This window comes from Patagioenas fasciata, chromosome 19 (genome assembly GCF_037038585.1).
Source record: "Patagioenas fasciata isolate bPatFas1 chromosome 19, bPatFas1.hap1, whole genome shotgun sequence".
NCBI lineage: Eukaryota > Metazoa > Chordata > Aves > Columbiformes > Columbidae > Patagioenas > Patagioenas fasciata.
The window spans coordinates 8238909-8266213 of NC_092538.1; the positions used below are offsets into that span (position 1 = coordinate 8238909).

General features: G+C 46.1%; 1 protein-coding gene across 1 annotated transcript; it reads left to right on the forward strand.

Moving 5' to 3' along the window:
- The first annotated feature begins 878 nt into the window (after nucleotides 1-878).
- On the forward strand, nucleotides 879-17737 carry TMEM248 (transmembrane protein 248). Its single transcript, XM_065853304.2, has 7 exons — nucleotides 879-1124; nucleotides 10269-10443; nucleotides 11080-11365; nucleotides 12611-12761; nucleotides 13515-13698; nucleotides 14153-14296; nucleotides 15062-17737. Exons 2-7 carry the CDS (start codon nucleotides 10285-10287, stop codon nucleotides 15080-15082), a joined length of 945 nt encoding a protein of 314 aa, XP_065709376.1. The 5' UTR covers nucleotides 879-1124; nucleotides 10269-10284; the 3' UTR covers nucleotides 15083-17737.
- Nucleotides 17738-27305: the final 9568 nt, after the last annotated feature.

The window sequence follows — 27305 nt, forward strand, 5'->3', positions numbered from 1 at the left end:
CCCTTGTTAATGAGTTCCTAAAAATCTCATCACCGGGTTTTGTTATACTGTTAATGATTAATGTGCATATAATTGCGGGTGCTTCTGCATTCCCTGTGTTTTGGGAGACACAACCCTCGGCCATTCAAGTGCAAGCCTGGGTTACGATGTCTGTCACAATGGCTTTTTCTTTGCAGAAAGATCATTGTAGTGATTAAGTTCTCAAGGCTTGCTGGTGGATTTGTCGCTAAAGTGTCTCTTATTCGTATGTTATCGAGCCACATTTAGTGGGAGCGTCTTCCGCAAACACATCCAGAGTGCCCCAGGTGGGTTTCCAGAGCCCATGGGACAAACTGGGAGCAGCTCTCACAGGAACCTGCGTTGTAGTGTCGGGGTAACCAGGCTCCCGTAAGATTTCTTCTATATTTTATTAAGCAAATGAGCTTTCTGTAGGTAAAACAGGTAAATAGTTTTGTCTTGCTTCAAAGTCAGGCAGTTCGGTTGCCACAGTAACAACTGCGGAGTGTTTAAAAATTCAGCCTGGGCAAGGCGTGTGTGACATCGGACGCTTGTTTGTTTTAATGTTTTGGGTAGTTTTCTATTGGAAAAGGGGGCGGTGGGAAGAGGGGCTGGGAGGTGCGGGTGCTGGAGCTGCACCCCCGGCCTGAGGACACAACGTGGGCGGGGCGAGCCCTGAGCGCCTCGCAGACCCTGAGCGGCCGCCTCCGAGGCCGTTCCCGGTGCGGCAGCGAGCTCGACCGGCCGGCGGGGCCGAAGCGGCGCCCGCTCAGCCGCCACCGGGGCCGCTGTGGCTCCCGGCTCGCTGTGGCTCCGCCCGCGGGCGGGGGCCGGGCCGCGCGTAGCTGGCGCCGCCGCAATTTTGTCCCCCCCGCGCCACCGTCCGCACGGCCCGGCCCGGGTGAGAGGTTACGGCTGCGTCCCCGGAAGCGGCGGAGGAGGCGGGTGTCCGGGCAGCGGCGCCGGCAGCGGCCTCCGCACCCCCCGCCATGTCCCCGTAGCCCCGTCAGGGCAGGACGATGGTGCAGAGCCCGCCCGCACGGCAGCCCCGCCGCCTCTGAGCCCCGCCGCCGTCTCCGGGCCTCCACCCGCCCGGCCCGGGGGCCTCTTCCCCGCTTCAGGCGCTGGTAAGATGGGGACGGGGGGCGCTCCGGGTTGCGGGTTCGTCCCGGCCGGGATCCCGCCGGCGGGGCTCTGGGTTGCTCCGGTGACGGTTGTGTAAGCGGGGAAAGCGCCGTGGAGCCGCCGCGGCCCCGGCCCGTTGCGGGTCAGAGCGGCTGAGCCGGGCTTTGCCTCGGTGTGCGGATCGACACGGGGCTGATCGGGCTCGGCTGGTACAGTTTAGGGTTAGTTTTACTCTATTATTGACTAAAAAAATATTTTGAAAGGCTGTTAGCTTGAATTGTGTATGTGTGGCATCGTATCAGGGCAAAATAGAGTATTTCTGGTAGCAGTAATTTCAATTTCAAAATAGCTTCTGAATACTGAATACTGATTCCTTCTTTCTTCTGTTCCATATTCTATCGCCTTTTGTTTTTTTGATTTAACGTACATCTAAAAGCGCTATAACGTTTTTAATAATAAATTTTGGGGTTTATCGCGCCTAGAGCGTGGCTGCTGGAAACCTGATGTTAAATTTGAACCGTGTATCGCAATCGCAGCTCTGGACACCCTGGGAAACATTCCTGCCTGACAAGGGACACAACCATTGCAGCACAACTGCTGCTTTGCTATTTTTTTCCTCTTTGTTTGTTTTTTAAGGGCTTGTCTTTGGGGAAATTTGTTTGCATGATTAGTGCTAGCGTATAATTGTATGGGTAAATTTGCCCTGTTAGACAAACCTTGAGATAAGAATTCATTAAGGATTAATATCCTCATCGAACTTCTGAGAAGTTTTGTAGTTGGAAGCGCATCATGAGATGAAAGCCTGTCGTGGCAGGGCCGATCTTTTGTGGTAAATCATTAATGCGGTTTTGTTAGTGGTTGAGTGATAGGAAATACGTACTAAACCTTTTGCTTCTAGGTTGGACGTACAAAACGGTTCTGGGTTTATCTGCTGAGCTGCTGCCACTTCCATCCGCCTGGGAATAAGCTGATGGCTGAAACCCAATTTCTGATCAGTAGGTGTTCACAAGGCAAGGGAACAACTTTTGTAGGCAGCCTGAGCAGAGAGAACATTGAATTGTCCCTGCCAGACGGATGCTCTTTGACCTTAGATTTAGTCCCATCAAAGAGGATTTAGGACCTGAGTAGCTTTGTTACCTCCTGTGATTTGAGGAGTGGCTCAGGGCCGGTGGAATGCGATTCTTCTTTCCCACTTGAAAGACAAGAACTGGAAATGCTGCCTGATAATACAAAGTAGACAGTGTGCTGGGTCATGGAAAGGAGCATCTGGAGGCACAGACAGAGCTCGGTGTCCTTGTCCCCTGGCAAGAAGCAGGAGACTGGCACGTCCGTCACCCCTGGCCGTGTGTTCCTGCAGAGTGATCATCTTTATTAAACAGCATATATAAATATATATATTAGAAATAAAGCTGTTCTATTAAATGATCCCTAAACTAAGTATTAATGAAACTCATTGGTGTCAGCATTTCTTTGCTTTTCCAGAAACTCCCCTTGCCAACAGCATGTCTGTGTTGAGGGTTCCATTTTTTTGAGAAGAACACTCTGACCTGTGGATAAAGCTGGTTCCCAGGGCTCTGAACTCAGGGTTTGATTTGGAAGAAAACTTACGTATGCTCGGGCATGTTGGGTTTTGTTAATTATCTGTAAAACAGAGACTCCACTTACCTATGTGAGTTTGGACTAAGCAAATTAAAGTCCTATTTCTTTTGACCCGTGGGGGTGAAGTGTAGAGATGTAGTAATATTATTGCCAGATCCTTGATATTTCACTTATTGCCCGAGTCCTGTACTTCAGCCACTGTTGCTGCTGTTTGATTTTCTCTGTCGCTGGCACCCGCTGGCTGTTTTCCTCCTCTCACAGCCAGCGTTGAGTTCTTTCTACATCCACAACTCTTATTTTGCCGTTTTATCCAAAGCTGCCATTTCCTCAACGCGTCGCGTTTTCTGCTTGTGATTCACGCTGAGTCTGCGTCTGGGTCGCCTCACCGTGCTCATTACAAGCAATAGTTGCCATTACAAACAGTCTGGAGAGCCTTTTTCTGGCATTTTTCTGCACTTACACAGCTGAATTCTGTACCGCGGTCCTTAATGAAGTCAACGATTAACCTCCTTAAACTGGTCACTAAGCCAGTTTCTGGTTATTAAACTGTTACCGAGACTTTTCAGACTTGTTGAGTAAAGCTCTTCTGTGAACCGCATTCGTTTGGCTGTTGGTAACAGTCTATGCAGAATTGGATTTCTCATGGTGCTTCAACAGGTCCTATAAAACCGAATCATTTTACTTTTGCCTTCCTCTCCCAGGCTCTCACGCTAATCCACAATAACCAGAATAGCATTTTTAAGTACAACTTCAAAGCCTTTAACATTGTACGTTTTACTGTCATCCATACGATGTAGATTGTGATGTCACCTTATAAATCACGAGTTTGACTTGTGAAAGTTGGGAGGTTTCAAGAATGCCCAGGAGAGAACTGGTGTATGAAAGCGTGTCCTCTTTCCATGGCACAGGTTCTCTTGGCAAACAGGGCCACAAACCATCTATATTCAACCAGAGGTTCGGTTTCCGTTCATTTTACAGCTGGGGACATTTTAAATGCTGTTTTTCACTTTTAACAAAAGTCAGAATTTGGGGTTCATTGAACCAGTGAAATAAGACTTTTCTCACATAATTTATATTTCCTGGCTTAAATATTTTCTAAAAACAAAAGTGTTTGGAACTTGTTTGCGTTTGTGTGTTGGCGCATAAATATCTATTTAAATGATAAATTAAAATCAGTGTTGCTGTCACAGGAACCTTGTGTTAAATCCACAGACATTTTGGACTACAACACACGTTTGTTGGGCAGGGCTGTTAAGTAGCTGGTAGCTTTGTTTACTCAGATTGTGTAATGTCTGACCCACACATTTTCCTTTTTTATTTTTTAACTCATCTACTTGTTATTGTAAGTTTTCCATCTTTAACAAGAGTTACAATCAGGAACTTGAGCCTTTGAAATCCAGTATCAATTCGATCCTTAAAATTTACTATCGCTCTGACCAAATTACTTCTTTACCTTGGCTTTGTTTTGTGGATAGAACTGAAATGTTTGCTGTTTATGTAGCTCTTGGGATGTTGAAATGCTTAATTATGCTTTGAAGCGTGTTTTGAGAGGTGAAAATAAACATTTGAAGCAAGTATCAAAGAATCACAATGTACCACGTTGGAAGGGACCAAAAGGATCATCTGGTGAAGCATTTTGAGTGGTTCTGTTCTTTCAAGTCCCTGGGCTCTCGGGTTTCTGTTAAAATCTGCTTCCCGACTGACCCTGTTACCTGAATCGACAGGAAACTCGACATGAGCCAACAGTGTGCCCAGGTGGCCAAGAAGGCCAATGGTGTCCTGTCCTGTATCCAAACCAGCGTGGTCAGCAGGACAAGGGCAGTGATCCTTCCCCTGTGCTCTGCATTGGGGAGGCCACACCTGGAGTATTGTGTTCAGTTCTGGGCCCCTCAGGTCAGGAAAGAGATTGAAGTGCTGGAGCGGGTCCAGAGAAGAGCAACAAGACTGGGGAAGGGACTTGAACACAAGACCTATGGGGAGAGGCTGAGGGAGCTGGGTTTGTTTAGTCTGGAGAAGAGGAGGCTTAGAGGTGAGCTCAGCACTCTCTAGAACGACCTGAAGGGCAGTTCTAGCCAGGGGGGATTGGGCTCTTCTCCCAGGCAGTCAGCAATAGGACAAGGGGGCATGGGCTTCAACTCTGCCAGGGGAAATTGAGGCTGGAGATTAGAAAGCAATGCTTTGCAGAGAGAGTGGTCAGCATTGGAATGGCTGCCCAGGGAGGTGCTGGACTCACCGGCCCTGGAGGTTTTTAAACTGAGATTGGACATGGCACTTAGTGCCATGATCTGATCAATGAACTGGAGTTGGACCAAGGGTTCGACTGGATGATCTCTGAGGGCTTTTCCAACCCGGTCCATTCTGTGATTCTGTGAATAACAGGAGGGAAGCGTCTCCTTTTCAGCAGGTGATGGGAGATGACGTGAGACGATTCACAATTATCTCGCACTTTGGGTATGTTCTCCTTGCACAGTCTGAGGCAGCTGCTGCACATCTGGCTGTTGATCTGGCTGATCTGGTTACAGTGAAGGATCCAAGGTGACATTTCCGTCAGATTTCTTCCTCCCCAAGTCCCAATTGCTTCTCTCCCCAACTTTGTGAAGGAGGTCGATGGCACTCACTGTACATCTCTTCACTTCATTTGAACTTAAGCGGCTGCAGATACTGGCACCATATTTTTTCTGTAGATATCATTACGGTAAAGTGAATGTTCCTATAAAATTAGTCGGAAACCCCTCTTTTCCTCCCAGCTGCAGGTTTTATGATAAATATTATGTTGTGAAAGATTTGAAGAAAAAAAAAATTGATTAGATTTCCCCAATTCCTGAAAGAAATTGACTGTAAAAGCTCTTGGTAGGTCATGTAGTACAAATGAATAGGTCATTTGAGGGCATGAAAGGGCAGCCTTCTGGTGAGTTTAGAAGCTTCTGTTTAATTTTTATCCTGTTTTCTTTCCCTTAAAGAACAGAGAGGGGAGAATAATTGCTGCTGCTGCTATGAGAACCAGGCAATCCTTTCTTTTCAATTGTAAAATTAGGTGAGGTTACTCCTGATCGGCTGGTGATATTAGATTAGAGATACAGACATTCTTATTAACAATTAGTCTTTATAAAGCTTTGACTGACCATTTTGAACTTTAATAAGCAGCTTCACAGTTAACACAACTGTGATCTATTTTGCTTTACTGTTTCAGTGTTTTAGGTGTTAGACATCAAGTTTGGTTTGATGAGAAGATAACCAAATTAAAGATATTGTTGGCACCTGCTACTGTTGACTGTTCTCAAATGAGAGGCGCTTAAGTTAGAGATCAGCACCGTTTCTTTGTTTGCATGGTATTTATGGATGGTTTGCTAGGAAAATCACACTTTGGGTGATTTGTGTGTATGGATGTTTTTCTGGCACACAACGTTACTTTCATTCAAAGTGGTTAACCCTGATGTGACCCATTTCCTAACTCCCATTGTACTGCTGGCAATGAGACATCTTTGAAAACATGGTTTATAAATAAACTGAGCAGCACAGTTATGATTAAATGCTGTTATTCGCAATAAGAGGTTCAGGCTTAGAAAATATGAGGTGTTGATGGGCGCTGTTGGGATGGGTTGGTGCTGCCGGCTGCTCTTCCATCCCAAATTTTCTTCCTTAATTTCATTGATTTTTTTTATTATTATTCCACCCCCAAAAATGTGTTTCCTCCTCTAGACTGTGACCATCTTACATGCACAACAAGAAGGTGAAATATTTGTAAGGAAATGACATGATTTTCAGCTTTCTGGTGGAATGACGGTAGCTGCCATTATGGCAAGATACACATTAAAATTGTCAGACATTTACTTTGATCTATAAAGAATTATCTTTGTTTTCTTTTGGCAACAGTGATTTTACTTTTAATACCTGCTTTAGTACAGCACACTTTTTTTCCCCTTGTTGTTAGGAATTCAGTTCATTTGATATTAAGCCCCCAAATGGGAATTTAATACTTCTGCTATGACTCATTTCATTGACTTTTTGGTCTTTGCAATCGACTTCAAAGTTTGCGTTATTTGTAATTTACTCTTGAAAAACCCGTGGGTTCAGAAGTTCCCTTTTCTAAACTCATCTACAAATAAGGAAGAATTTGAAAAATTACTTCAAGGTTGCTCTATTTGGTCTCGAGCTGTTGCGGAGGAAGATTCTCTTAAATTGTAGAATAAATGGCTATTTCGTCGCTTTTTAGGTGTCTACCCAATTCTGTGTTTGCCTGAGACTCTGACACATTAACTTGCGTATTTCTGCCCTTTACGGTTTTAATCTTTTTAACTGGGTAACAGAATTTGGGGGCCGATTTAAGAGCACAGCATCCCTGAGCACCGGCAGCTCTAACTCTCCCCACCTCAATTACTTCTGGAGCCGGTGCCCAATGTTCCGGGCTGGCAGTTTTCATTCTCCTCGTTGGATGACTGTGGAGATGTTTATTGCACAAGGATGAAAAGGCTTGGCCGGAGCGGAGGGCGGTGTACAGCGCTTATTAGAGCCGCTTTCTAAATTATTTATTTAACTAAAAAGTGAAATCTGATCTTGCTTTCCTGACCTGCCAGGAGGTTATAGCGGTCGGTTTCTTTTTTTAACGGTGTGAAAAAGAAACAAAAGTGATGTTCTTTAGGTTGTTCATTTACACAGAGGAAGTTGTTAGTTACAACTAGAGCTGGTAGGAAAATAGCATTTGTGTTGTGTTTCTAATGAGCCCTAACAGAAAGGAGGAGTTTAAGTGTGTGAACCATTAACCAAATCCCTAAAATCTAGTGGGAATATATGGTTTGATTTACAGGCGCTGAACTGTTTCACAAGTTGTTGAAAAATTAGGGCTATTTAAGCACTCTGTTTCAGAAAAAAATCAGCAGTTCTTCAGGCAGTGGCGTGGAAAAACTCCTCGTTCTGGTTTGCATTAACTGTGTCATGACCATGAGCCAGCACTGGGCCCTTATGACCAGAAAGGCCAATGGCATCCTGGGGTGGATTAGAAGGGGGTGGTCAGTAGGTCAGAGAGGTTCTCCTGCCCCTCTGCTCTGCCCTGGGGAGACCACACCTGGAATATTGTGTCCAGTTGTGGCCCCTCAGTTCCAGAAGGACAGGGAACTGCTGGAGAGAGTCCAGCGCAGGGCAACAAAGATGCTGAAGGGAGTGGAGCATCTCCCGTGTGAGGAAAGGCTGAGGGAGCTGGGGCTCTGGAGCTTGGAGGAGACTGAGGGGTGACCTCATTGATGTTTACAGATATCTAAAGGGTGAGTGTCAGGAGGATGGAGCCAGGCTCTTCTCGGTGACAACCAGTGATAGGACAAGGGGTAATGGGTTCAAACTGGAACACAAGAGGTTCCACTTAAATATGAGAAGAAACTTCTCAGTGAGAGTGGCAGAGCCTGGCCCAGGCTGCCCAGGGAGGCTGTGGAGTCTCCTTCTCTGCAGACATTCAAACCCGCCTGGACACCTTCCTGTGGAACCTCAGCTGGGTGTTCCTGCTCCATGGGGGGATTGCACTGGATGAGCTTTCCAGGTCCCTTCCAATCCCTGACATTCTGTGATTCTGTTATTCTGTGTCCATTTGCTATTTTCATGTCAGCTCCAGTATTGAAATCCACAGTTGTTCTCACAGATGCTCAGAAGGCATATTACGCTTCAGAAATTGCAGCTTATAGCATTTTCTAATTGCTTTCAAAGCTGGTGAGTTATGGGAGCGTATTAAGCAACCGGCACTTAAAAGCCGGTGATCTCTTACATAAAAATATTAGTCTGAATATTTAGTAGATATCTGCTTTTTGGTGCATCCAGTTTTATGGCTGATTTTAGACCCTGTGGTAAACAAGAATGCTAATGGCGCCGTTGGAAGCCCCCATACGAAGGGATCCCAGCGCTGGATGTGCTGCGGGTGACACTCAGCTTTGATTAAATGCTGTAATAAAACCTTCATCCGCGCTGTGATTCTCAAAAGGAAATTCAGACGGGAACACTGAATACAACTCAGCTTTCAGTTTATCTTTGGATTGTTTTCCATCTCAACGCGTGTCCCCGATGTTTTTAGATGGAGTGTTGGGGGTTTTTTATCTAGGGCTCATTTAAGAAATTTGCTGCTGGAGACAAGATGGGAGGTAAAACATAAAGAGATGTGGATTGAACCCAGCATGGTCCTCACCCACACCAGCTCTCCCTTTCCATCCTGTTCCTGCCTTCTCCCAACACCTTCCCTGGCTTGTTTGGCCATAGCACAGCTGGTCTGGGATATATATAGAAATTCTGGTGAGGTACATATTTATCATCACCTTTTCTTCTTCTCTCCATCCTTTGTCTGCACTCCATTTGCTGCCCTCAGCCACACTCTGTGTTGTAAAGAGGTGTTTGCAGCACCCTGATCGTTCTTGCTGATAAAAAGTTGCCGGCTTTCCTGTCTTTGCAAAGTGGATGAAAATTGGTTGATGGTGCAAAGTAGTAAACCCAGGGCATGATCTGTGCTCTGGAGTGAGCCCTGTTTCAGCACATTTCACCCAGGAGAAGCAAGGAGGTGTGAGGAGGAGACAGGGCAAGTCAGAACGCACACCTTGGTGTTGGGTTATTGCCTCAGGACCTGCGGTCTTTTCTCAGTGAGTTGAATTTTCCCCTTTCTGGAGTAGTTTTGCAGGTTTTGTCGATATTCCTTCTGTTAAGAATAACATTTCTGCCAGTGAAATCTCAAGTACGCACAAGGAAGTTGTGATCATTGTACATTGTGGGATCTGAAAAAGGCTTTGTCTGAAAGCTCCTCCTTTTCCCTGTTTGCTTTACGTTGCGATACAGTAAACTTAGTCTGGGTCTTTCTGCTCTGCAAATGAAAATTCAGAAGGGGAATCCAAGTATTTTAGGCAAAAATTGATGATTTAATAGCTTTCCTCATAAGGTCATTTCTTTGCTTACAGACTCTAGCAAAAGTTCTCTAGGTCCTGCAAGAATCAAATAAAGAAAGGAGTCTTCCAGCCTCCACCCTAATGCAGTTATTTGGTGTTTCTGACCACAGGATTCCTGATGCAGAAACCTAAAATGATGCAGGCTGCTTTTTGGGCCCTGTTTTGAAGGGCTGGTCCTTCCCCTAGGGATGGGGAAGAGGCATCTTTGAGGCTTCAGCCTCAGCTTTGAAAGCGTATGCCGGGATGTACAAAGTTTGATTTGTTACATCCGCACCATAATTTGGTGAATTAAAATATTACTGGAATTAGCGTGTAGCAGTGTATGTCCTGCTTAGGTGTGTGGGGAAGGAAAAGAGCTGGTTCTATTGCTCCTCAGCGATATTTGACTGTGCTGGAAGTTGTCCTCATTTCTTAAAATCTGCTCCTAGCTGGCAGTTGCAGGTGCTGAGAAGGTGAAGCCAAGCGTGTTTTGATTTGTGCTCTATTGAAGGCATACTGTGTTCAGTGAACAGCACAGAGTCGTGTAATTGATTCTCATTTTGGTATGTGATGCCATTTTTTGATTGTCAGACTTTCACCTTATGTGATCACCAACCCCCTCCCTGTGACACACTCTGTTCTGATATTCTGTGTTTTCAGGTGAACAATCAGAATAATGTTCAACATAAACCTGTTGGAGAACCTGAAGGTTTACATCAGCAGTCGACCTCCGCTTGTCGTCTTTATGATCAGTGTAAGCGCTATGGCAATAGCTTTTCTGACACTGGGTTATTTCTTCAAAATCAAGGAGATCAAGTCACCAGAAATGACAGAGGTAGGTACAGAAAGTTCCTGAGCTAAATAGTGGGAGTACTAATTTGAAAAACATGCCTAAAGCTAATGAGTTGGGCTTTTTTCCCCTTAAGAACCCTCTCATGGGAGTGTGCAGAGTCTTAGGGGGGTTGGCCTCTGATTTAATAAGGAAAGAGGCTGGTGTGAATGTTCTAATAGTCTTTTTTTAGTGTGAGGATGAGGCCAAATCTTCTGACGTGGCTCTTCCCTCCCGTGGCCTTTCCGTTTCTCATTCGGTTGTGCCAGCTTGTTTGTGACACTTGTGATCTCCTCTAGCACTCTTGTGCAATGAGGGCAACCTTGCTGGAAACCACTCATGCCCTGAGCGTGGTGAGAATGCACCAGTGAGTCTGTTCCTTCCGTGGTTTAAAGGATATTCTGCTGTGCTGAGCGCCGCTCAGGCCGTGGCTGCGATTTAGGGCGTTGAACCTTTGTAAACAACTTGCCCGGTTGTTGAGATGGTCGTGGTGGGATTTGTCCTTGCTTTGTGAGCCATGTGGTTTTAGTGAAATGGCCTGGAACTACGGGATGGTACGTACCGAGGTCTGCGCTGCTCTAGGGGCCTGGCGGCCAACAGTGAATTCGCTAATCTGGTTGAAATCTTCACGTTTGTTTTAAGGACTGGAACACTTTCCTCCTGAGATTTAATGATTTGGACTTCTGTATATCCGAGAATGAAACCTTAAAGCATCTCATCAATGACACCACGACTCCGGAAAGCACCGTGACCAGCGGGCAGGCGAGATCTTCCACGCAGTCTCCGCAGACTCTCGAGGACTCTGGTCCCATCAACATCTCTGTTACCATCACCTTGACGCTGGACCCGCTGCGGCCGTTTGGCGGATACTCTCGCAATGTCACACATCTAAGTTCCACAATTTTTGGCCACCAAATTGGGCTCTCAGGTACGGAAGAAATGACCTTTGTAAATGTGAATGAAAGCTATATAATTAATTAGAAACTCTCCAGCTTATTATTGGTGAGATAAATCTTTTACTTAAAACATAGCTGTGTTTCCAGATTTGTAGTGAGTATATTCCTGTATAAAACTAGAAAAAACTTTCTCCTGTGTTCAGAATGGAAAAGAACCTGCGAATTTGCCAAGATCAGGTTTTGCAGTTCTAAGTGATCAACCTAATGACAATGGAAGATAATTTTTAAGCCAGCAAAATTCCAAGCAGCAAAAGCTTCTACAGTGACCATCTTCAGTTCTATTTTGATACATCTTCAAGTCATTAACTCACATTTTAGAGGCATTAATGTATATATAATACATTAGAGATCAAGGAACATAGAGTTTATCTCAAATCTGTACATGAATAAGCTTTAATATCAGAAACAGCAAGAAATAAGGTGGTTCCGCTTTCTGTGGTGTGGAGTGACTGATCTGCTGTGTGGCTGCCCTGACAGTAAGTTTTGGCAGGAGATTGTAGAAAATTAGTGGAAATTGATAATAGGACCTCATTGAATTTTAGTTTTTAGCCAGGGTTGCATTTTCTAATGCCTGAAGGTGTCTTGAACCTCCTGTGAAGAGATATTTGCCATAGCTGTGAATCTATATTACTGTATTTTATGTTGTTATTATGTTACTGCTTTAAAAGCTACCAAATGCAAGTTCCGTTTCCAGTAGCCTGGATATATGTTCTCTATTAATATATGCACGTGGAGTCAACATACACTACTTAATCTGCAGTTCAGTATCTGCTGGCACCTTTTTGTTTACACAAATATCTCCAATTTGAAAAGTAAGTGTTGGAAAAAGCAACTGTGGAACCAAGTCTTTAGAAGGCTACAGGTCTGTGATTTTACTTTCTAATCAAGTTCTCTGAACACACATGAGTTCACTTATAAATAGTGAGTTTGTAATTTCTGAAAGGAGCCTAATGGCCCCACTTTTTGTGGGGGCAGGAAATATGGGGAAGACCAACAGCTGGGTTTTTGTAGTTTGTTGTTGGGTTTGGTTTAGTTTGGGGTTTTTTTAAACTTTCTTTTTCCTCTCTTTGTTGATAGCAGAGATCCTGGATGGCATCAAAGGGACAGAGTCAGGGTTACGGTTACTGCCTGAGTCGTTTCCATGTTGTCCTTATCCTAGTGATTGTTGCTCAGATACTTTTGTGAACCAAACCCAGCTTTCCTTCTCTTTCTCAAAGGCAGAGAATCCCACGAGGAGATCAATATCACGTTCACCCTTCCGGCTGCCTGGAATTCCGATGACTGCGTCCTGCACGGCCACTGCGAGCAGGTCGTGTTCACCACCTGCATGACCATCACAGCAGCCAGCAACGTGTTTCCCGTCACAGTGTAAGTGCATTTTAAACACTCCGTCACAGACTGGTTAATGGGTGATTCATTCCTCAGCTGTTCTCTGAGGTGGTTACTTCCTGATGAAAATTATTGACTGTGGAAGTTTATGTACCCGCCTTCCTTTCCCCACAGGAAAAACCCTGGCTTGAGACTTTTGCTAGCTTTAGCAACACTGCATTTTCTGTGCATTTTTCTGGCCCCTACCTGCCTTTCAGTATGCTACCTGTGATTTTAAACTGCACTCAGAACAAAAGAATCTGTGAATATTTAGGACAGATACCCTATAATTTAGTTTCACTACCTTGTGTGAGAGCCAAGGCTTGACACTGAGGTTCTTATTCTCTTCCCTGCTGAGAGATCAGCATAAGCCAAATGCTGCTTTGCTACCGTCACCCAGCAGGTACAGACCTCTAATCAAAACAGCTTCCCTTTGTCTTCTCTAGATTCTCTGCCACTATTCAACACACCCTGGAGAACCACCAGGTAGATTCACATGATGTCTGAAACCTTATGAAAACCTGTGTTTTCCTAATTAAGCTGTGCGCTGTTGACTTACTGGCACAACATGTCGTTCAATCTAATCATAGTATAGGAATCATATGGTTTCTATACACTCTTTTGGTTAAGCTTTGTTTTTTGTTGTTTTTGGAATGTCCGAAATCAAACTGTGTTTTACGCTGTTCTAAGAGTTCGCCTTACTGAACACAGAGAACTGCAATTAGGGTGCTAATTATTTCTGTTTTCCTGCAGTCAGCCACCACACTGTGTTCCTGAAACATACAGCAATGCTACGCTCTGGTACAAGATCTTTACCACCGCAAGGGACTCTAATACAAAATATGCACAAGACTATAACCCTTTCTGGTGTTACAAAGGAGCAATTGGAAAAGTGTATCATGCTTTAAACCCCAAACTCACTGTTATAGTTCCAGATGTAAGTGCCACGGTGTTTTTATATGTTATGTTGAATAAGTGCTTAGCTCTGTTTCAATTGACTGTGGTTGTTTGTGTCCTAAAATAGTCGTATTCATTTTATTATGTAGTGCAAGGGTTGGGACAGAGTTGGAAACGCTTTGCCCCTGGTGGGCATGATGGTCTTCCTGTAATTTCCACGTGCCTCACAGCTTTTAATAACTCACATTTATATCCTGAAATCATTTGACAAAAGACATTGTCAGTACATGGGAAGAGATCTCCCGTGCAGATTTTTAGCGTGAGGAACATTTGGCCTCTTTATGTGCCACAATTAGGAATCGTTTTCATTACTGTGCCAGCTGCGTAAAGTTGATTCATGAAGTAATTTCTGTGCTGATCTGATAGTTATTGCTTTAATATAAAATGCCAGCTAATGGTGCATTGTCAATAAATGGTTTTAATTCTCTGTGCAGGATGATCGCTCTCTTATAAACCTGCATCTCATGCATACCAGTTACTTTCTTTTTGTGATGGTGATTACAATGTTCTGCTATGCAGTTATTAAAGGCAGACCAAGCAAACTGAGGCAAAGCAATACAGAATTCTGCTCTGAAAAGGTGAGTCTGTGTAATAACAAAATATTGACTCTGATAAGAAAACATAGAAAACCTCCTTTTTTGCATAGTACAGACTGTTCTTTCTTATCTTTGGGGGTGTAGATTTAATTCCTTTTCAAAGAGACACGGATGTTTCATTGTGGACAGTACAGATGGGTGCTACAAAATGCATATATGGGCTTAGTAGATCCTCAGATTTCTTGGAACTGGATTATTGCAGTTCAGTAAGTGCTATAATGCAGCTGTCCTACCCTGATTCTGATGTTACTTGTACTGTTTGTATGAAGCATTGAATAGATAGCATTGGGTAGTTTTATTTGTCTCTTATCACAACAGACACAAAACTTTGAATAAAGCATGGTACGTAATTCTAATAGTTGTTAATGAGAATTAAATGAAAACAATGACAAAGCTACTGAAACAGTCAATATTCAACACTGCATTGGAGACCTGCACTTTTCTTGAAGGATTAAATGTGAATATGCTTAATTGTGAAGTAGGAAGCTAATGTTGGCACTTTTCATATTAATGAGATTTGGAGTATGAGGTGTTTTGGTTTCTTGTGTGGTGTTTGTGTTTTAAAAACTGATTATGCTGAGTACAAAACACCTTCAAACTGACTTTGATTTCCTTTCCAAGTCAGACTTTTCAAGGTTCTATGAAAAGGCAAGGACAGATCTGCCAGCTGTGTGGAGATCAGGAATATCACCGTTACAGGATGAAGAATCTGACTTTAATTAAATGTTTTCTTTTTCTTTCGCCTAGGTTGCTTTGTCAGAAGCATAATCCACCCTCTCCTTTGACTGAGAATGACTGAGAACCGTAATCATTGCCTGCTGAACCCAGAATGGGTCTTAACACTCTGTGAATACATTATCTTGCAATGTTGGGTTATTCCAACCAAAGACATTTCAAGTGCCTGTAATTGATTTGTACATATTTATAAAGGTATATTCAGAATAGGTCAGGTGATGCACTTGTTCCGCATCGTAGTGCGGCCGGAAACTTTCAGTCTTTACCTGTGGACATAGCCGAATGTTTGTGTAGATATGTTTAGTGATATGGCTACATATAGTCAGAGCAAGATATTTTTGTCCTAGCTGCATCTGGGCAGGTTAAGATGCCTTTGCAAGTGTCTCAAACGAACCAACAGATCTTTGTTTTTTGCCCAATGATATGTACAGTGTGTTTGAACCAGTATGCACCTTTGATATAATACCGCATTTCCAAAGCCACCAATCTACTACATTAATTAAATGTGTGTTTGCGTGGCCTGATACTTTCTTCCATTTGTTCCTTGCTTGCAAAAAAAAAGAGATATCAACATTTTAGATTTGTTTTTGAAAAAGAAATACTTATTCACATTTTAATAGTGCTGTATTTAGGACAAACTTGTGCTTTTATTCATAGTAAAAAAAAAAAAAAAGAGTGAAGTCCCATCTTAAAATGTTTCTTATTGAAAAGTGCTAAGTTGGATTTTTATTTTATTTAAATTTCATTTGGCTTGCTGAATGCTGGAGAATCGGTCAGCAGGGAGACTGGAGTGCTGTCCGCTTGGCCTCCCCCCGCAGCCCTCCCGCCAGGATCCTGCTTCTCTGCTGCAGAGCAGCTTGCTCTAAACTTCTTTTCTTTTCTAGAAAGTGAAGTGTGATAAAAAGCTGTATTGTATTAGCAGTCTGTCGGGGCTCTGCACAGCCTTGGGCAAGTGCAGATAACGAAAGGAAATCCCGTAGTGTGCTCCAGAGCTTCGCGTTGGGACTCTGTCCATCTCTGAAGGGCAGCTGGAAATGGGACTTTCTTGGCTTTGTCCCATTGCCAGCGAACGCTGCCCGCTCGGGGAGAGCGGCAAGGAGAGCGCTGGGGCTGCTGCCATAAGGTCAAAGAAACCCCCCAGTAAAGCACACACTGTTCTCTGTGCCCATTCTTAACTCCGAGCTCTTGTTCTGTGCATTTCTCCCTTTCTCATTCTGACTTCTGCTGTTTCTTTCTGGTTTTTTATTGAGTAGCCTCCATTGTCCAGAGTCAGGGTTTTCCTGCAGACTTACCCACCACTGCTTTTAAAATCTCACTGGTTGCCTTAATTGACCTTACATCTTGTCTTTCAGCTTTCTCGTCAGAAACTGTAGGTCTGCACACATACACAAATGCTTTCTCCCCTTCCTCCTTTCGCTCCAGACTACACAAAAGAAGGAACTGAAGTCAAAAGCTCACAGTCTCGATTATGCTGGCCTAAAATTCTTAGTTTATTATCTGTAGACACTATTGAATGGTACCCTACTGGTCTGTATGTACGGGACTTCAGTAAGTTCACAAGTCTTCAGTGTATTTGAAGCAAAGTAGTCGCACTTCTCTTCAGAACACGTTTCCTTTATAGAATTTTGGTTACTTAAGTGGTGTTAACTAACATGCATTTTTCTCCAGGGATGTTAAGGCAAAGCTTTAGAGGTGGCCAAGTTTGAAGTTTAGGGATAAAACAAAGCTTCCAGTGTTCTCCTGGTGCTGCTCCGGGCTAATCCGGCTTCGCCGAATGAATCGGTGAGGTCAAAACAGGTAGACGGCTCCTCCTGAAAACTGTCCGAGCTGTTCCTAATGCACACCTACCCAGCCGTGTGCACTAATACTGGCTTACAGAGTTCCCTACGAGCGTGGCTTGATCTGGGGACCAAAGGCAGGAATAGGAAGCAGATTGGGGTGGCGTTGCAAATTCTGGAAATACCTAAAAAACACCCAACATAACGCAACCCCTTTAAAAAAGCAAAGCCGCGTCCTTTCCCTTTCAGCAAATTAGAAATCGAACTCCGAATGTTCTAATTAAAGTTTAGTTAAAATCTGTTTTGCTACTTGGTAATACAAGGAGCCTGCTTTGCGATTATCACCCGCCGTATTGAAGTACCCAGAAATACTAAGATTGCAACACACAAATGCAAAAGAGAAAAGGTTAGAGTTGTATTTTTTGGCCTTAGTTTCCCCTTTCGCAGCCCGTGTTGCAGCGCAGGGGGGAGCGCGTCCATCGGCGTGGAACTGAGCAATATGGGCTTGTTCTGGGCGCAGTCTACACAAGTTAAATGCAGCCAAACAGAAGAGTAAAAACTTAAAGTTCAGATCATATTGATCTTTCCTTTTTTGTTTTCTTTTTCTTTTTAACTATGACTTGAATCAGTTTTGATTCTATTTGTACGTGTTTTCTTGTTCTTAGAAAGCTGCCATTTTCTTTTGCGTTTTTTCTTTGCCATTACATAGAAAATCTGAGCCTTGGTTTTCAACCCTCTGCAGGTGATTGTAGGGTTAAGATGGCTTGTTTGGTTTGTTTTGTTCTTACATTTCACTTGTCTTGTTGCATGATGGTTAATAGCTGATTTGGAAATGACATTTCTCTCCTAGATTAATTTTGTGTTTGTAAGATGTGCATATTGCTTTGCAGAATAAAAAAGATGAAGTTTATTCTGTTGTCTTTGTTTCTCCTGCCCCATTGCTGTGGAGGTTTCCTAAATCACAAATCTTATATGGACCACAGGAGGAGATAAATGGAAGTCCACAATGGATTGGGATTCTCAACCCTTTGTGTGCATGTGGTGCAATGAGCACCTTTTTGTATTATTATTGCTTAGGGAATGTGGCTGGTGCCTGTCATATGAAATGCAGAATTTGTCACCTAGACCCATGTCTCCGGTTGCTTTTCCTTAATGATGATCATGCCTCCCACTGCCTCCTTGCTACAGGTACCGTGTAAAGGACTCGGCTGAACCAGGACCAGATGCTGAGTGTGTCAGGATTGCCCGGAGTTGGTTGAAGGATGTATAGAGGTGGCTGTTGAAATAGAGCTAATGTGACCTGTTAAATTCTAGCTCCAGTTACTGGGCAGCTGGAACAACTTACACCTGCATGTTTGTGATGCTTGAGTAAGAAAAACATACTTTGTTTTGCTTTTGGAAGCTCGTTAAGAGCTTGGCACTGTGTATCTGACAAGTGCACGGTGGCCAACCTGTCTTACTCCTCTAAAAAACAGTTCAAAGCATCCAAATAGTGCCTGTTCGGATCTGCTGGCGAATGTGAGCATTGGTTGAAAGCAAACCTGTGACATCATTTTATAATTTTTACTGGTGTGAAGGACTCTTAAGAGTTAGTAGAAAAGATTTAATAGAATAGTATTTGTGAATTCCCTTGTTATGGCTCCAGGAACCTGGCTGGTTCTGAAATGTCCGTCCTGAAGAAGCTTTAAGCCCCGTGTTGGTGTGATCTCAGCGTTGAGTCTGTCCCTCAGCCAGCAGAGAGGAAGAGAAAGGCAGTCAGACATGTATTCGCTTGTTTTCTGTTCAACAAACTCTCTTTCATAACTCGAGCAGCCGCTATTTGGCAAATACACGGCTTTGTTTAATGGGTTTTATAGAAGTGCAACTTCCTTGAAGAAAATCCTGGTGTTGTAGCTCTTGCTGCGTAGAGTTACACTTGAGTAAACTTACAGGAGGATCTCCGGTGAGTTCCCACTGGGGAAAAAGAACTCGGCGAATCAATGTGATTCAGTCCATTTTGTTCTAGAGTTAAAGGTGAGCAAACTGCTGCCTGGAATATTTCCCAAGCATCTTAATAGAGGAGAAGTCTTGCTGTAATTTAGTGCTATAGCCTGAAGTCAGGTTCTTTCAAGGCTCCCTCCTGGCTCTTGATAACATGAGCAGCTTAAAACTGGGTGTTTTACGCAGGTGGTACAATGGGGAGGTGGGAAAAAGGCGCTTTTTGCTGGTATTTCCATGTGCTGGAAGGGTGGGGTGAGCAGAAGGGATTCATTTGATAATACCGCAATCAGGCTGTTTGCTCATAATAATGGTGTTTGTTAACAAACTAAAATAAGAGCAATGAAAAATTATGTAAAGCTTGCTCATCTGGAAGAAACGCACGTGGTGTGTTTGCAATCAGATTACACCTGACGTTAGCAGGCTGCTCCAGATTGGGATGCGAAGTACCATCTGCCGTCAGCAACAGCATTGCTTTAATCGGGTGCTGTGTGCCAAATATTTTGGTATTACGTGAAAGTATCGCTGCAAATGAGGAGCAGCATCTGTCTCCCAGCAGCGCCTTCTCTCCGCAGGCAAATTGCTTTAGCCCTTTTAAAATGGAGAGTTTCAGAGAAACGTTCTCAGAATTTTTGCGGGAATGAGTGTGCTGGCAGCTGCTGAAATTTGGGCTGTAAATTCTCCTTTTCCCTCCAGCTCTAATCAAAATTTTGCTAGTGATGAATTCCCCGCTAGAGCGAGCAAATACAGCTGTAGCTAAGCCCACGTTTCTGTTAAACTCTTGCGCCCTGTGCTGTTAACCAGCGACTCGGTGACTTTCCAACTTTTGATTTCTGAGCTCCACAAACATCCTCCTTGGAGATGCCCGAGAAGCTGCGCACACAAAGGTTCCTTTGTGGCATCTGTTATCTGGGTATTTTTTTCTGTTGGCTTGTGCCAACTTTTTGGGGACTGACCTTGAGGTGTCTGTTAGCCCTGGGTTGAAAACAACTCTGCTAAATGAACAGCGGCCGTGCTGGGTCTGGACCTTCTTTCGGTGCCAAGCGCTGTCCCTGTCCCTGAGCAGACCTGGCTTCCCTGCCCTGCCTGGGTGACTTGGCAACTTGCATTGTGTCTGTAGGTCTCAGTTTCTGCTTTATAAAGGGCTTTTACAGCTCTGCTGTGCACTGTGACCTTTACTGATAGAAGGAATTTATCCTCAGCTAGAAAATGCATCCGATTGTCTGATCACTCCAGGGAGGGGGAGGTTCTATCCCAGCCCACAAGGCTTCCTAGCAGAACCTATATTCCCTATATACCTTTTGAGGATATTTTCTTTACAGGGTGTTAAAATAACAATTGAGGACCTAAGCATAGATTTCCTTGTGCCATATGTATTCTTAACTCCTGGCAACATGATGCTTGCACCTCGGTGAAGTAAACAACAACAGAAGATTTAATCTGTAGCTACAAAAAAAGGGTAGGACAATCATAGACCTAATTAATGTTTGTGCATAGAACATTTCACAATACACTATATTATCATTTATCCTTTGAAAAGATCCCTTCTGGTAATCACCTCTGTCTTGTAGCAAGAGGGGCCTTTCCAGGCAGGAGGGTGGCAATGTCCTCCCTGTGGTCTTGGTGTAAATGACACCGTGGACTTGTTTTGTCTGTGGGGAAGGTGAGAGCCCAGGAGCAACTCCAGCAAGGTGATTGAAAAACGTGTAAACCCAGTATGTCCTTGTACCCATTTCACCTCAGAGCCCCACGTGAACAAAGTTGTTGTTTTCTAGCAGGCAAAAGCGGCTAAGAAGCACAATTTTGTGGCCTGTAGATGGGGTTGTGGCTACATGCATCTAAGCAACACTTGCCACAGCTCAACACCCCCAGCAGGATTTTCACCCCAAGTTTAATTCTGTTTCCCCTGGACTGTTGCCCTCTCCCTCCTTTGGCAGCAGCATTTGCTGGGCAGAAGGGACTGGGTTACTGCCCGCTCTTGTGGAGGGCGGATTCACCATTTTGCAGAGTAACACAGACAACCAACCTCATGAAAGCCACTGAGAGAGGTGGTTGGGCTTTGTTCTGGTATTTAGCTGGAGCAGGTTGTGAGGTGGAGCTGTGATTACCCACAGGAGATGCTCATCACCCCTGATTGCTCCTCAGCTGGGAGGCTGTGGTTGAACTGGGGCAGTCACCACCTGGCTGCTCCCTGTCCGCTGGGGTGACTTCTCTCCCCAGGGCACCCTGGAGAGATATTTGAGGCAGTAAATGGATGGTTTGGGTGCGATGGTTCAGTGTGATAGGAGTCACTGCTGGGATGTGAACAGGCTGCACTGGAGCTACTGGATTCCTCTGGTCCCGGTGAGTCCTGCCCGTGGGGAGGGTTGGGGCGCGGGGGCTGCAGGGGCGTCCCTTTGCTGTTGTGGGGCAGAACTGGGCTTCAGGAATCTCAGAGGGTTTAGGGGACTGTGGTCAGTGGGCTAAGGGCTCGCTACAGGGCTCAGAGCCATGGGAGCAGCTGAACTCACACCAAACCTTTGAGCCTCACCCTCCTGAAAATGTGTTTGTGCTCCTTATGGCTCAAGGAGGGACCAATCCTGACTCAGATCAGAGCTAGTACAGGAGACCTGAGAGAGCCTAGAAACAAAGAGAAACCAAGAGCCGATCTGTGTCAGGAAAAGAAATCTGAACCTCCTGCAAGGGAATAATTTGGAGCACTGAGAGAAACAGAAAACGGTCAGCTGGGGAAGGGGAGGGGGCTGCACCCTCGGGGGGGCTCGCAGGGTGGGCTGGAGGCCCTGAACAAGGCTGGGGCAATGCTGCTGCTTTTGTGCGGCCCCGCTCTCCCCGTGGGCACCGCTAGATGGCGGCAGGAGCTCAGCCTGGGCCTGGTTTTGCTGGGCGGGGAGCGGAGCCCAGGGCTGGGCAGTGGCGGCACCTGTGCGGGGCTGGGGATGTCTGTCCTGCGGGGGGGTGTCGGACACACGGACCCGCTTTCTGCCTCTGATCCTGCGGGGAAAGGGCAGGAAGGGGAAAATCAACGCTGGCAAAGCTACTCAATAAATAAGCAATAGATACAAGGTGTCCTGAGTCCCGTTCAGGGCATGCAGGCTGTTAAGGGATGTGTGTCTGTCTGTGCTGCCACCCTACCTACTCGAAGCAGAGCTCAGCCAGAGGCCTTTTGGGTGCTCGGGTCAGCAGCAGGAGCTTGTGGCTCTGCCTGGAGCTCTAAGGGCCCTTAGTGAAAAGACCCCGAGCCCTCCTGGGGTGTCTGTGACCCCAAACGGAGGTGGCAGCATTGCTTGGTGGGGAGTTGGGGTCTGCGGCTCCTGAACGAGTGTGAGGAGCAGTAGGGCAAAGGTCCCTGCTTCCCCTGATAAATGTATCCTCGTCAGATGTTGTGGACCCCCTAAAATAGGCGAGGATTCATTTAGGAGGGGATGGAAAATTGTTCCAAGAGCAGCGGTTCTCCCGTCCTTTGCTCTGATGTTCCCAAGTGATCTCTGTTCATGGGCTCCTGTGGGGTTTGTGCAGTGAGCTCAGCTGTAGAAGTGAAGATGGGGATTTTTCAGCAGGGTTGGCTTTACCTGTAGCTTCCAGATAAGGCCGTGCAACAGGGGCCCTGTAGGATCCCCAGGGCTCTTAGACTGGCTTAAAGCTGGTCCTACAAACTGGTGCTTGCTCCAGGTGAGTGCTGCAGAGAAGTAGCTCCTCGATACATTTGGTGCTGCAGAGACAGCCCGATACCTTGGCTTGGTTCAGTTTCCACAGATCCTTCCGCATTTGCAGTTGCTTGGGGAAAGTCTGTGGAATTAATTCCTTTTTCCTGCTCCCAGACAGCAGGAAATTTGTAAGGAATAAATGGGGCTTGTGGCTCTCCCCATTGAAGCCCAGCCTGGTGAGCGGAAGGCTTACCAAGCAAAGGTCAAAGCAATTAGACAAGCCTGTTCCTGCTATCGATTAAAGAAGGTATTGAGAGGATTTTCCTTTCTCCATTGTGATAGTCATAAACCTCAGCCCTGCCTGGGTCTGACGGTGGTGGTGGTCTGTCTTAATTCAAAATTAATATCAACAGTGATATCAGGAGGGAGAGGCGGTGTTGCCAGGAAGACGGCTCAAACTCTTGCTGGCAGCAAGACATCAGTCTCTCTTGACCAGGACCCAGCTCCTGTGCTTAACTTTGCTCTGAAAGACACAGGAATTAGGTACCCAGCTGTTCTTCGGAGGATTTCAGTTTTCCCTGTCTCTTATTTTAAATAAAGTCCCAGTCTCCACGTTTGCCAACTGTGGTGGATGAGGGAACTCTTCCCATTTCTCCCACCACTTTGGATCTTGCATGAATGAAGATGCCGCGAGCATGGTACCTGCTGGCTGTTAGCAAGAGAGGCAAGCTCCTGGCAAACACACTGCTCCGGGAGTAATTATTTATGACATTCCATTGTGTGTGAATAAAATGGTTTGTAGGAACACAGGAAAACTTCATTGCAGGGGATCTCCTGCCCTGGGCATGCTGCTTGCACGAGGACGCTCTCCCATCGCTGGAGCCTGGTGTCCCGGCAGCCCTTCTGCAGGGGTTACTGTCTCCCCAGTGTTTTGTGTGCAGAGGGGATGTAGACCCGTACAAAGTGTTTTTTCAGCAGAAAAGCTCCCTCTGCCAAGCGGTTGCCCGGGCATGACTGTACATGCGTAAAACAAACAAGTGGCTGTAGCGCGGGGGGAAGCCCGGACCCTGGCGCACAAGGCAGCCGTCACCTTCTCAAAGCCGGGGCACAGCTGGAGGCCAACACGGACCCCAGTGTCAATTAGAGCAGCCTGAAAGCTGCTGTGTTTGAGCTGACGGGTTGGAGGAAGGACTCCCTCCGTGCCCAGGGCTTGCTGGAGCCCAGCGCTGCAGGGGCTTGCCTGCTTTTGCTCGGTGGGGGTGGCTGAATGTACTGGGGCAGATAATGGTCCCCTGGAACGGTCGCCCTGATGAAGCCAAAATACTTAGAGAAGCACTTCCCTGTCTTTGAGAATTGGGATCTAAGCAGATCCGCTGAAAACTGGAGGGTTAAGTGAGAGCAGGGTTGACGTGCCAGCTACTGCAGCATCCAGATCTTCCCCTAAGTAATTCACGGTATCACAGCAGCAGATGGAGCTAAATTTGAGCTAAAGTTCATGGCTGCCCAATTATGAAGTCCAGGCTACCGCTCCTGGGTGGGATGGGATGGAGAGGACACGGTGATGTTCCCCAGGAGAAGGAACACGCTGTGCAGGAAGGTGCTCGCAGCCCTGAAACAGAGGGTGAGGGGCTTCTCCCATTACCTGCCGTCTGCTGCTGGCTTCTCCATTAAACTCTTGCAAGCCCTAAGTCCTCTGAGGCCTCCTGGTGCTGAGCTGGCTGTTCAGTGAGTATCTTAACTGTCGGATTAGAGCTGAGTGGTCTTTCCCCAGGCGGGGGGAGCATTAGCCCTTGGGGGCTGACAGGGATGGAACAGGTTTGGAGTTTTGCTTAAGGGCACAAGCTGCTGTGTGTGAACAAGGCTGGTGTTTAAGGTCATGGGCAACAGAAACTTGCCAAAACCAACTTTTTTGGTGGTGTTGAATCCTTCCAGGTTTATAACCTGTTATAACCAGGTTTATAACTTGCTTTGAGTAGCAGGTGACTTCAGAAACCTCAGTGACTTTAGAGCCACCGCTCCCTCTGCGTGCTGGTGAGACCCGACCGTGCTCACACCTCCTTTTGTTTGCTGCCATGCTTCGGGCAAGATAGTAACGTGTTCTCCAGCAACAGCATCTCTCAGAGCATCTTCAAAAGCAAAGAGCATCTCAATTTGCCTACAGGCATGGCCTGGAGGAGCTTTTAGTGCTGACGCAGCTCTGCTGTGGTGTGAAGAAGGCTGGTAAATGCGGTGGGGACCTCTCTGGGAGTTCTCCATGTGAGTCCCATGCTGTGACTTCAGGAGGCCAAAAAGTTTATGACTCTTGTACAATGTGTCTGCTATTTCTGGCTGAATTTCCTGAGAGCAGCTTGCAGATGTTCACGTTGCTGGAAGCACAATGTGTCCAGGATCTGCTGTGTCTGTGTGGGACAGCCCAGGAGAGCGGGCAGCGTCCCGCTGGGTCTCTCCGGTGGGTCTGTCTCTTCTGGGGCTCCTTAGTAACATGTATTGAGGTGCTGGAACCAGAGGGTGAATCACTAACCTGTTCATGTGTGAAGGGGGATCTGTGTCATGCCAGCATGGACATCTATAAACGGAGGGAGGGCGTTTTTGGGACTGACTTAAAGAGAAACCAAAGAGATTGATTCATTTGCCTACAAAGATACAACAGAGAAGAACCCACTCAGCAACGCCAGAAAGATAATTGAAGCCAGAAATCCCTCTGATGTCTCTGGGTTGGTTTGGGGTCTGTGTTTGGGGTTTCTCGCCTTACTTATCCAGGGGTGGTGTTAATGCTGGGGGGGCTGCTGGTCTGTGGGGTCATCTGCTGTGTGGGGATGGATGGAGACAGGGGCTGGGAAGTGTGGCGTGTTGGATGGGAATGGGCAGGTTCTTTGGTTTCATTTTTGCAGTTTGGGGACTTTTTGGGGACTGTCATAGCTTTGACAAATGTTGATACAGAGCAACCAAGTTGGGAAACCCTGCTGTGATGTAGGGCCTGATTAAGATGATTTCTAAGTCGCAGGCAGCTCCATGCCCTCGGTGGATGGAAGAAGCTCCACGGGGCTCTCCCTCACCCACAGCTATTTGCTGTGACCAGTAACCCCTCTCGCTTTGTACAAACCTCGCCTGTCTTGACGCCTTGGTGCTGAGGGATTGGGTTTGTGTGTATTTCTATTAAAATTCATGATGCACAATAAAAATTGTGGTGAGATTAACAACTGTTCAGGAAGAATTGAAGACTGCTGTTCCTGGTCGGTAAATGTTTTACAGGGCTAGGGGTGCGTTCAGAGAAAGCAGCCTTGAATAAGAAGCATAGTTGTGCCTCTGCAGTTGAGGGGTTTAAATTGGGAAAGAAAAAGAAATCAGCTCTCCTGTTGTGGCAAAAATATGAGCTTGGGTGAATCTGAGAGAGACCCTGACCTTGGCTTCTGGACAGCACCTCGTGCTTTGAGTCCTCAGCTGCAAAACAGAGATAAAACCTTTCTGCCCTGGTGGTTAAGGAGGTAGAAAGAGCCCCAGGTTGGGAGAGGATCGATGCGCTCAGCAGGGAAGAGCGTTGGTGTGAGGCTGCTGCGGTTGTAGGCGGCCGTCTCGCATCCCTGCATCGATGTTCGTTAAGTGGGAGGTTGTGTTTCGGGAGGATTTTGTGGGGGTGGTGAGGTTCGTGAGCCTCCCCGGGGTGGCCAGGAGGAAAGGCAGGCCCTGGGCTCCCCGCCGTGCCCCGGGTTACTGCTGCCGCTGCTCACCGCCCTGCGCCGCGGCTCGAATCCCAAATCAGATGTTCAGAGCCCTCTCTGCAGGAATTCAAAGCGCTCCTGGATTATTTCAACGCTGAAGGTTGTAGCGGGAGAGGAGAGCCGCAGCATTTAACTTTGATTTGATTTCTCTTTCTTCTTTTGCCTTTTAAGACTTTCAGGCCCATAACTTTCCCTCTCACCCCACCTGGGATCCCCCCCATCACCTCCTTCTGCTCATCCCTTATCTGCAGCTGCCAAGCAGCTGCTTCTGTCCCATCCTCGCAGCAGAAATGTGGCTGTTTCTGTTGGCAGCCACCTTGATAGCACGAGTGAGGACTAGAAGATACCTGGGAGTGCAGGTCTCCCTGTGCTTTCAGGAGCTTTTCCTCCTCTTTATGGCCAGAGTATTCCCATATAGCAGCACAGAGAAACCCTGAGGTGTCTGTTGCCCATCCATGGGTTGACTTCCCAAAGCCAGATGTGCCCCTGGGGTAACGTGTCCAAGCACAGGTTTCCTTCTGAAGGCACCATATGGAAATCTGGACTCCATCCCCTGCCAAGAGCCTTCAGAATGACCCAAAGAGACCCACGCTTGGGTTTTCCCCAGGGATTTGGTATGGGTGGGCTTAGCCTAGCATTTAGGAGCTTGTATCGTCTTACGAACTTGGGTCTAAAATGTCTGAAAATGTGAACACACATTGGCAAAACTGGTATTTCAGGGGTCTGAGCCATGGTCACAACCAACTGAAGTTCCTCTGAAGATCTTTGGCTCTTCTTTCCTGATGGGGATGTGATATCCCAGGTCAACAAGGAAGAGATGGGGAACATTTAGTGCAAGATCTGAGACAGTTGGGTCTTGGGATGTCTCATCCTTGCCTCTAAATAGCAATACTCCCTTGGCTCTCCAAGATTTAACGCTCATCTTCTTACCATGGAAAATAAGCTCTTTGCTCAAGAAGCGAGGGCTTTTATCTAGATTAGGGCTGAGAAGACTAAGCAGGGAAGAGGCCTTTGAGTTTGGGCCGGACTGCTACCATCTGGCACTTGGATGAGCTTCATCTGTTCTTTGCTGAACCTTTTTGGGGATTTTGGGTTAATTTGTGATGCTGACCGAAAGAAAAATAAATCACTGAGTGTC

Bases quoted from the DNA above. Each gene is read 5' to 3' on its own strand.
- TMEM248 (XM_065853304.2), top strand. From the start codon at position 10,285: ATGTTCAACATAAACCTGTTGGAGAACCTGAAGGTTTACATCAGCAGT. The intron at 11,366-12,610 runs GTACGGAAGAAA...TCTTTCTCAAAG, and splicing joins CCACCAAATTGGGCTCTCAG to GCAGAGAATCCCACGAGGAG. The intron at 14,297-15,061 runs GTGAGTCTGTGT...TCTTTCGCCTAG, and splicing joins CAGAATTCTGCTCTGAAAAG to GTTGCTTTGTCAGAAGCATA.